General features: G+C 41.6%; 1 protein-coding gene across 9 annotated transcripts in view; it reads left to right on the forward strand.

The window, feature by feature from the left end:
• tcf12 (transcription factor 12) overlaps nucleotides 1–10,490 on the forward strand; it is a 122,095-nt gene extending 111,605 nt beyond the window's left edge. For 6 of the 9 annotated variants that reach the window (XM_084405281.1, XM_084405276.1, XM_084405280.1 and 3 more), the window contains 7 exons: nucleotides 3,052–3,125; nucleotides 4,314–4,505; nucleotides 7,746–7,860; nucleotides 8,041–8,206; nucleotides 8,466–8,698; nucleotides 9,337–9,487; nucleotides 10,264–10,490. In XM_084405281.1, the coding sequence (XP_084261407.1) occupies nucleotides 3,052–3,125; nucleotides 4,314–4,505; nucleotides 7,746–7,860; nucleotides 8,041–8,206; nucleotides 8,466–8,698; nucleotides 9,337–9,479 (923 nt within the window). In that variant the 3' untranslated portion in view covers nucleotides 9,480–9,487; nucleotides 10,264–10,490. Of the gene's footprint in view, nucleotides 1–3,051; nucleotides 3,126–3,839; nucleotides 3,912–4,313; nucleotides 4,506–7,745; nucleotides 7,861–8,040; nucleotides 8,207–8,465; nucleotides 8,699–9,336; nucleotides 9,488–10,263 lie in introns of all 9 variants that reach the window. The other 3 variants (XM_084405279.1, XM_084405274.1, XM_084405273.1) reach the window with 1 other exon arrangement.
• Nucleotides 10,491–10,708: the final 218 nt, after the last annotated feature.

Genomic DNA, 10,708 nt, shown 5'->3' on the forward strand with positions numbered 1-10,708 from the left:
CTTAGCTTCAGCTGTTGCCCTGTTCCTCACACAGCTGTTGCCCATGACAGACCGGCCTGCAGAGATCCTCATTTATTAGCATGACTGACTGAGAGGAAGGGAGAGAGAGGATGACTCAGCTCAGAGACAGCCTTCATCTCCACTTAGCAGCCTGTACCTTACAATGTCACTTCCTCTTACCCTAGCACACCTTATCTTATGCTTTATTATTTAAAGAATTGCTTAATATTTTGCCAAAAAACAGTTATAATATACATGTAGTCCATTTATAAAAGTAAATAATGTGCTTATTTTTTGTTTTATTGTGTTTTTTTATTATCATTATTTTATTCATGTACACTACTATTCAAATGTTTTAGGGTTGGTAAGATTTGTTTAATGCTTTTGAAAGACTTTTCTTATGCTCACCAAGGCTGCATTTATTTGATCATATATACAGTAAAAACTGTAATGCTGTGAAATATGTAGAACTGTTTTCTATGTTAATATATTTTAAAATATAATTTATTCTTGTGATGGCAAAGCTGAATTTTCGGCATCATTACTCCAGTCTTCAGTGTCACATGATCCTTCAGAAATCATTCCAATATGCTGAAAAAGTAACATTTCTTAGCAGTTTTGAAAACAGTTTTGCCGCCTAATATTTTTTGTAGAAACCGATAGATGTTTTCTGAAGTCTTTGTTGAAAAGTAAGTTCAAAAGAACGCATTTATTTGAACGAAATTTTTTTTTTTTTTACAATTTGAAAAGTAACTTTTTATCAATTTAATGTGTTTATGCTGAATAAAAGAATTAACTTAAAAAAAAAAAAAAGAAATCTAACCCCAAACTTGTGATTTGTAGTGTATTTATAAAATAATTTAAATGTAAATGTAAAATTTATTTTACTCAGTATTATAAATTTATGAAATTTGTTTAAAAAAAAAAAAATGTTTTAACACATTCACCAGTGGCCAGTTGCATAAATGGCTTATTGGTCAACTGACTGCTAGTTGGTCAAACTAGTTCTTGAGACACATTCTTAACATAGTGGCTAACTGGCCTCAGATATTTACTGATTAATTGGCCTGGCCAAAATATAGGTATTTTGGTAGTATTTAGTCACATTTGGCACACTTATTGTCATTCTCTCTGCCTGCAGTTTTATCACATCATTAAGTTGATTTACACTCACAAGCAAGCAGTCAAAGTCCCCTTTGATATCTGGGGCCTTTTATTTATTTTTTGATTTCAGTTTTTTGATTAGGCTGTTCTTAGACGTTGGTGCACATTGTTTCATGATGTTATGATTAAGCCAAAGCACATCCATCTGTTTCTCCGGATTAAACTTAAACTCAGCCATTAGACCCGCTCATAGCCGGGTCTCTTCTGCCCACACCAGCCAATTAGACCCCAGCACCACGTGTGGAGTGCCGCACAGGCCCACGCTCATTTGTCAAGCTGGCCACCGGTGAGGAAGCCTTATTAAACGCTGCAATTTCTTCACGTAGCCACAAAGTCATTTTTAATAGGCCCTTAATGAAAGTCTGCTTCTGAGAGTTTTAAGCGAATTCCTTCAAATTAGAGCTGCTTTAGGGAGGACGAATGGTTGGAAATTCTTTACCTAAACAACTTCCAGTAACACAATAGGTGAAATTATCTTTGCATTCACTCACTTTCGAAAGTTTTTCGTAACGCAGGCAGAGCCAGACGTATGTGTCCACACCTGGTCCATCGAAACACTTACAGGATAACAACCGGAAAAATAGGAAATCTCTGATGATGTCAACAAAACAGCTAGGGTCAATGGTTGGGTCTGTTCCTGGTGGAGTCAGATTGAAGGACGGAGACCGCTGATCTCCTTCCTGAACTGATTAATGTAAATAAGCCAAAAGGCTTCCTTTGGGTCATGCTACATTAAGAGTACTTGACCTGTTTTATTGTACACCATAGCCTTCACGCAAGACTTTTTGCAGTGCATTGTTTGCCAGTTGGAGTGAAGTAGACTTGGGAGTGAAGGCGACCCCCACTACCAGAGTTTTGATTTGTGATTAGCAGATGTGCATTCTTTTGAAACGGTGTTGATTTATGGCCAGTCAAAATCAGCACATTTAGACCGAGACCAGACCAGAGTCATTTACATCCTCATTATAGTCCTTTCCAGCCTCACACACACTTCCACAGAACAAAAACACATTCACTGAATTCTTCCAGTGATGGAGTGAATTTTGAAAGAAAAAAAGTGAAACATTGAGTCTGGGGCTGAGAATGTGGCCAAGCCAAATTAAATCTTTTGCTGCTACTTGAGTAATGTGGCAAAGCAGTGCTTTTTCTTTTCCCTGACACCATCTGACACGAGATTGGTCACATCACTGCTCACCGTCCGGTAGTTTGTTTGTGCGAGTTGAGATCTAAGAGAGTGTCACAGTCTCATCCTGTTACGTCTAGAATATCGAGCTCCTCTGTTGAGCTCATGCAGTATTAGAGTCAAGGGAAGACACTCAGGGTCCAAGTCATCGCCTTTATCTGGGTCCTGCATTGTTCTCCCAAGCTTTTTTAGTCATGACTTCATTAATAAGAGGAAGTAGGAGATGTCCCTCAGCACTGGTTTGTGTATGTATGCGTGTAAGGGTCGTCCTCATACCCTTCTCACATTGCAGGATATGACCCAGTCATAGGAAATGATGTGTCTGGAGACCTAGAGGAAAACAGCTCACATTGAGAATAGCTGGAATCAGCCAGGATAGGAAATGAGTTTTAGTCTATTGTGAATGTGCATCAGTACATTGTACCCATGTGCACTACATGCTAAATGGACAAAATGCTAAAACATGCATTTTATTTAAATGCCATTTGTTACAGCAAAAGTGCTTCTCAACTGAGAACCTGTGAATTCATTAAAAGAATCAAATCATGAGTCATTTGTTCATGAATCAGACTCTATTGGTAAAGACCATGTGCGTTGCATGAAAAACTGTGGTTCGTTGCTCGTTCATTTTTCACCTGTTGTAATGAAGCCTGCTGCTTGTTATGTGTCATGTGACTAAAAAGCTCCTCTGCCTCCATCCACAGGTACAACTCAGTGGCCCCGCGCGGCTGGACAAGCACCTTCCTCCCCGAACTACGAGAACTCCCTCCACTCTCTGGTAAGAGTGCCCTCCATCTCTTCCTCCCCTCCCCCTGGCACTGAGCACTTTTTAATGGACACTGTGTCAGTAGATGACTTGCTCCTGGAGGGCAGGGGGTAGCTTTACATGGACATTCCTGGCTGACAAATGTCAGAAGCGGGACGGGGAGGGGGCCGTGTGGACCGAACAATACCCATCCCTTGGGGCGTGTCTCCTGCCATCTGTCCTTTCTTGTCCGGGGTGGATGGAGATTGGCCGGGGTGTGTGAAGGTGGGGTGGTTAGGGATTGGTTAGGGTGTGTGATGGGGGGTGGGGTGCTGGCAGCTGCTGCGTTCAACCACTGCCGCGGGATTCCAGGGCTGACTGGGGAACTGAGCCACAACAGGAGATCAGTTTACAGAAACACACACTTTCCTTCCCACGTCATACATTCACATAATGGAGTGTAGATAAATATTTACTCTAATGCTTTGTATGCCAGCTGCAAGTGCATTTTTATTGACCGTCCATGAGCAGCGGCACCTCCAGGAAACAGGAAATGAGCTGTGATCGCCAGAGTGAACCATGGTTCATCATAATTAGTTACGTGAACAAGTACCATGATCTCGGCACTTGAAGCTGCACTTCGAAGCTCTGCCCGTTTTCTCTGCCGATCTCTCGTAAACTCTGCTTGCTTCTCTTTCGGTCTCATCTCTCACTGTACGTGTCTCTCCTCTTCCTGTGTGACTGTAGAAAAATCGTGTGCACCAGCAGCTTCATGAGCATCTGCAGGATGCCATGTCCTTCTTAAAGGATGTCTGCGAGGTATTCCCGCTCTTCAGACAATCATCTCCTGTCCTTTTCTTCCTTTCAGTCATCAGCTTTCCTTTGATTCGGCCATGCTTCTTCTGTTTTGTGCTTTTGTTGTTTTGCCATTTCATCTTTTATTGATCTTTTGATTATAATAATATATGAAAATCGCCATATTGCGGTTAGTTAGTGGAAAACTGTTTTTTGTTTATTCCAACAGATGTTGTTTAACTGTCTTAGCCTTCACTTTTTCTCTTAATTTCTTACTTCTTTTCCTTTTTCCTTTGTTTTGGAATGTTCCTTTGCTTTAAGAGAATGTCATCAAAGTGTATGTTTATGTTTGTTTTCATTGAACCTTATGTTGTTTTCTCTTTCTCTTTCTCTCCCTCTCTTCTTGTTCTTCATTGCTCATTCCAGTCTCGGATGGAGGACCGGCTGGACAGGCTGGACGATGCGATCCATGTCCTGCGGAATCACGCCGTGGGCTCCACTGCCGCCCTGTCCAGCGACATCCACAGCCTGTTGGGACAAGCGCACAACGGGCCAATTTCAGCCATCGGCACCAGTTTCCCCGCTTCTGGATTGGTCACCAACCGAACAGCACAAATGGTAAAGAGAACTACACTGTCACAAAGGAAACTAGCTTATGTGTTTCAGACCCTTCCTGAATGTCACATTTCTTTAGAGGTCAAAGTCTCTTACAGTTATTACAGGCAAGAAGTGCATGTGTTTTTTCATTGTGCCTCTCCAAATAGGCTAATAAACAGAGTTAAGCCACCTGTTTAAAATGAAGGCCTGGCCATGTGTTGAAACTGAACTATTTTCCACTGAGAGCAGTTTAACTTAAACCCACATACTTTCCATAAGCGTAATGGCTGGAGCGAAGCTCGTTCTCCATCCTCGAGCTGCGTTCCTCAGGCTGAATGAGAAAAGCAGTCACAGTAGAATCTAGTAGATCAGTGCCGGTCTGGAAGACATTTCCGCACCGTGGCTCGCTGGGGCTGTGGGGACCTGCGTGATGTGAGACCCGCTGAAACTGAAGCGCTCTGCATCTCCCCCACCATCCCACGGCATTCATTCACTTTTTACAGAAAGATTTGCACACAGCTGTAATGGACGGAACAAGCGAGGGAGGCGTTTCCCTATGGTTTCCCAATAATAGGAAATAATCATGGCCTTTTTTTCTTCATTCAAAACAACATTTGGATTTTTTTTCAACTTTCAAATGAACTGACACTGACCTCTTTGTTTTTGTCCAAAGTAAAGCAACACTCAAAACTGTTTTCGTGAATGACCACCACTACAGTGGAAAGTTTAGCCTTGGCCAGTTGACCACGAAGATCTGGCATTTCCTGATGAGCAATCCACTGTTCTCATTTAATGTTTCAAACAGGCATTTAATGTTTATTGATGGCTCAAGTTTCAGCATGTACAATTAGAAAAATCATTTTGTATAAATAACTTTTTTATAGTTTCTTCCCCTCTTCACACAAGCCCTATGTGTGCCAATAATTTTTCATAGCCCCAATCTAAAAGAAACACATTTAAAAAATCTAAATGAAACAGACTTCAAGACTGGTTCCTAACCTAGTGTGGCATAAAACAATAAAAGCTATATTTCCATGTAAATTCATGTTTAAAAAAAGTTTGTCATAACAAGCTGATTGTAACAAGCTTTAGGACATGCTGTCAGTTGTTGGTTTGATTTCTGCAATGAAGATTTCTGCAATATGAATCAGATATTGCATCACATCATGCAGCAGTTTCAAACTCAATGTGTGTCACTGAAAATTGTATTTAGACCAAACCTGTATGATGTTCTGTGGAACATGACAGAAGATATTTTGAGAAATGTCACAGTGGAAGTCAATGGTCACGAAAATGGTTTGGTTTTCAAAATATCTTCTTTTATGTTCCACAGTTGAAAGTCATACAGGTTTGGAATAACATGAGTGGGAGTAAATGATGACAGAATGTACATTTTTGGGTGAGCTATGCATTTAAAGCGGTAATTCATTGCTCTCGTTTGCAACAGTGACAAAAGTGATGTTCACAAATTTTTGGCTCGCCACAGCTTATGTTTTCAGTCATGATGAACAGAGGTGTGTTTTATTCAGGCAGAGAGGAGATTGCAGCGGAGTGACAGAGCCTCTCGTCTGCGCGGGAGCTGTCACACTGCTGTCAGTGGACTATGTGTTCATACACACACAAACAGAGCTCTGTGCTCCAGGCTCGACCCAAACGCACACCCAGACAAGGTCCTGATTCAGCACAGCCAGCATGCTTTTATTTTGGCGCACTCTTTTCTCTTTCTGTCTCCCCTCTTTTCTTTTTCCTCCCCTCGTCTTTCTTAACAACTCAGGAAATCTGACGCTTTAGTCGTGTGTGTCTGAGCTCCTCAGCTGTATGGTAATCAAGCCCAGACAGGAAAATGGCCGCCTTCTTTGGGTGGCACCCCTCCTCCTCCGCCCCTCTTCTGCCACAGACAAAGAGTTGTTTGGACACCTGTTGAGAGTGGCGCTGAGATTAGAGAGTGGGGGAAGGGGTTCGGGCCTGGGCGGCATGGAGGTTAACAGAGGGCAACAGTGACTTAGGAACACATTCCTGAAGGAAAAGACACCCACCCACCCCCCACCCCCCATTTCTGCTCCTTTCTCTTCCTTCTCCATGACTCCCAGTCCCGTGGATCCTAGATCATGGGCGAACATGTGCTCCTGCCTACTGTGGCAGGGGTGGAAGGAAGAGATTTAGAGGGGGGGTGCGGCGGTTTCAACTCCACGGCGTCGCTAATCGCATGGCAAGACGTTGATCAAATCCAGATGTGTTTGGAAGCCACCAGTGACGAATGCTGGTCAAACTGTCATTTGATGTTCAGCATGAAAGGGCAGATTGTTTGTTGCTATATCCACATGTGAATAAGCCATTTTGTTGAGTGTCCATTTAAAAAAAAAAATGTTCCAGCCCCCCGCCCGAAAAATTCTAAATTAAATAGCTGACGTCACCTATATATTACCTAGATAATATTAGCTGAACATGTAGCTTTACCATCACATGAATAAATTACATTTTAACTTGTATTAAAATGGAAAACTGTATTATTTTAAATTGTAATGAAATTTCACAATATTACTGTTTTAATGCATTTTTGATTTAATAAATGCAGCCTTGGTAAGCATAAGAGACTTCTTTCAAAAACAAACCCAAACTTTTAAATGGTAGTGTAGACATTGTTTCAGGCTATTGACCTTCAGATCCCACCAGAATTTTTGTTTTATAAAAAGAAAGTTAATATGAATGAATAATTTTTTTTATAAAACATTGCATACTTTAAAAACACTGTATATACAAACAGTGTTTAAAACAATAGAATATACAATATACATATGCTTCATGTTGATGTCCTGATGTTTGCCGCTTCCCTTCTACCACCACCCATAAAATCTTGTCTGAAATGGTGCAGCATCCAGTCCGCTGTTATGTTACAATCAACCTGCCTCTCAAAGTATATAGACACACGCCTCCAAATTGAAAACAACATGAGAGTGTTTTTTGGTGGAACAGATTCAGAACTCAGGACTGAAGTGCCTCGTGTCTCTGAGCAAAAATTTGGGTCTGTGAAGGTCATTCTTTGTAGTGTGAACACCACTCAGTTCTTCAGAGGGGAGGTCACACTCTACAGTAGGAACAGAGACTCTCTCAGCTTTGAAGTCCAAGACCTGTCTCTTCCCCGATTTAATGTAAATCACTTTTGTTTTCTCGGCACTGATCAGATGGCTTCATGATCAGAGGGACTCTTGATGTTTTGCTCTGTTCTCTGCCTCATGTATTTATGGCGATCTGTTCTGACAGGGCTCTGTTCACCGCGAAGAGACCGTCAGCCTGAACAACAACCACGGCGGCCTGCAGGCCAGTGCTGGGCCCACCTCCAGCTCGGAGCTCAACCACCAGGCAGAGACGTTCAGAGGTTGGGAAGCTTTTTTGCGCCACTTTATTGTTTTGTTTTTGTCAGCTCAATGTCCATTTGGCACTCGTTAACATGTATTGGTCATATTTACCAGTTTCAGAATCTATGCTTCTTCAGTTATGATTAATATACAAGTATTAAAACAAGTGTTTACCCAATCGGTGCATGTGTGTGTGACAGGGATCGCTAGCGCTCTGGCCGCTCACATTACCCCTTCTCTGGACCTGAAGGTTGAAAATCAAGAAAAGGATGACATGAACGATAACCAATCCTCAGACGACCTCAAATCAGACGACGAGAGCGATAAAAGGGATATGAAACAGAATCGGGGAAGCACTCGACCAAGGCAAGGCAACCGTTCATCAAAGCACTCCCTCTAAAAGTGTCCTTCAACACTTCAGCATTGACCTTAGAGACAGTGAATATTCAGATAAGCTAGTGTCATTAAATATTAGTATAGAACACCACTTAGATTGACTTTGAAGTTTTACTCCTTAATGCTTGAAGATTTTAAATTTAATGTCACACCAAACACGCAGTGTGTTCAGGTGTTGAGGCCACATTGTTCCCGCCATCTCGTCTGACAGCTGTGAATTGTTCTGCAGCAGTGTAAATGAAGACGAGGACCTGAACCCCGAGCAGAAGGCGGAGCGGGAGCGCGAGCGGAGGATGGCCAACAACGCCCGCGAGAGGCTGCGAGTCCGGGACATCAACGAGGCGTTCAAAGAGCTGGGCCGCATGTGTCAGCTGCACTTGAAGAGCGAGAAGCCCCAGACCAAACTGCTCATTCTTCACCAGGCCGTCGCCGTCATTCTCAGCCTCGAACAGCAAGTTAGAGGTCAGACGCCGTCCTGCATAATGCAATTATGTCATGTTTATGTAAGGCCTGTCAGTCAATTAAAATACGTAATCATGATTCATCTAGGAAATTAATCTAAATTAACTGTAAAAAACAGCAGCGTTAAACAAATGCAATTAATTCTACACAACATCCAGGAGCATTTCTTGCCTTTTATCAGAAGCAAAAAAAGTGTCCCATATTTTGGTACTTTTTTTGACAGTATTATATTTGGATATATTGTCTTTAACTGCAGTACAGAGTTGCTCACAAGCTACACACACAATAAAGAGCTGCTTCATCGTTGACAAATGATTGAAGACAAGTTTTGTTTTTTTCATACAGTGCATTGTTGGTACTGTAAATATCCACCTCATCCATCATCCAAATCTGGCATTTAAACATCTGATCGAAAACACACAAGACATGATTACTTAAATATTATCAGGGGAAATGATTCTCCACTGTAATCTCCACTGTCAGACAAGGATTTATCAGTAATATTTTACTTGGGCCCTTGGCAACAGTGCTAAATTATGTTAATCAGTTCAGCAGAATAGCTGGTTTTATAAGGCAATAAAAGGCTACATATTATTGCTTTACAAACTCAACAAAAATGTGAATTCTCCTGTGTGCAGAGAGGAACCTAAACCCCAAAGCAGCCTGCCTTAAGAGGAGGGAGGAGGAGAAGGTGTCAGGGGTTTCAGGTGACCCCCAGCAAGCCCACCCGCCTGTGCACCCGAGCCTCACAGACACATCCAACCCCATGGGCCATCTGTGAACAGCCAGGTGAGCACGATCAGCTCCACACAGAGCAGGTGGTTAAAACACGTCACCACAAGCAAGATTTTTCTTTGCTATTGCTTAGACACAAGCTCTGTTCCAAACCCTAGTGAGCTGCATCCTTGCCTACCTTCCTTTTGGAACAGTATTTATATTGTGAAAGCACCCGATGTCTTAAAGGGATAGTTCATCCAAAAATGAAAATTCTGTCTTAAAGTCAGAAAATTCTCTGACTTTTGCTTATTTTCAAAACACAACGATTTTTTTAATGAAACCTGAGAGATTTTTGTCCCTCCGTTGAAAGTCCATTCCACCAAAACTTTGACACTTCAAAAAGTTCCTAAATACATGGTTAAAGTAATCACTGATCAACACACATATATAGAACATCCAAAATAGATGTGCACTATGTATGAGTGTTGATCTGTTCACTATATAAAGCGATCACGTCTCTTCAGAAAACTTGGATTAAGCTGCTCAATTCATATGGATTACGTTTATGATGTCTTTATAAACTTTTTGTAGCATTAAAGTTTTGGTGTAATAGACTTTTAATGGAGGGCTTAATTAAAAATCTCTTCATTTGTGTTTCAAAGATGAACGAAAGTCTCATGGGTTTGGATTGACATGAGGGTGAGTAAAATGATGATAGAATTTTCATTTTTGGGTGAACCTTTAACCCAAGTTTTGGAAAACATATATTTTTTAACACATGAGAATGCGATTTGAGTGTCAGCACAGTGCGTCATAAGCAATGTCCTTAACTTTCCCTCACTTTTCAGATCAAATGGATCCCGATGGCGTGTGTTAGACAGAGTCGGTGACCTTGCTTTCCACGGGCGGACAGGACTCACAGTTTGTGACACAAATTTGAAAAGACAGACCACTCGAAGCAAAATTCCACCGTTAAGCAATCCTGAGATAGAAGAAAACTGGCAAGTGCCCAGCTCCCTGTGAAGACATCCCATATCGATAAGCAACTTTCTGCCCACCAGAGAAAAAAACAAAATCAAGCATAAAATCCCCTCAGCACATATCGCTGTCTGCAAGCCGTGTGCCGCAGCTGTACAATCAGAGACTGTCGACACCCCCTCCACCCTGTACGTGGAAGTTGCCTTGTGCCTAAACTGAATTGACGAATGCATTGTAACAGCAATTTTTTTCTTTTCTTTTCTTTGTTTGTTTGTTTTTTTTCCTATTTATTATGTTACTGAGCTGTAAGTCTAT

This window comes from Rutilus rutilus (genome assembly GCF_951802725.1).
Source record: "Rutilus rutilus genome assembly, chromosome: 3".
NCBI lineage: Eukaryota > Metazoa > Chordata > Actinopteri > Cypriniformes > Leuciscidae > Rutilus > Rutilus rutilus.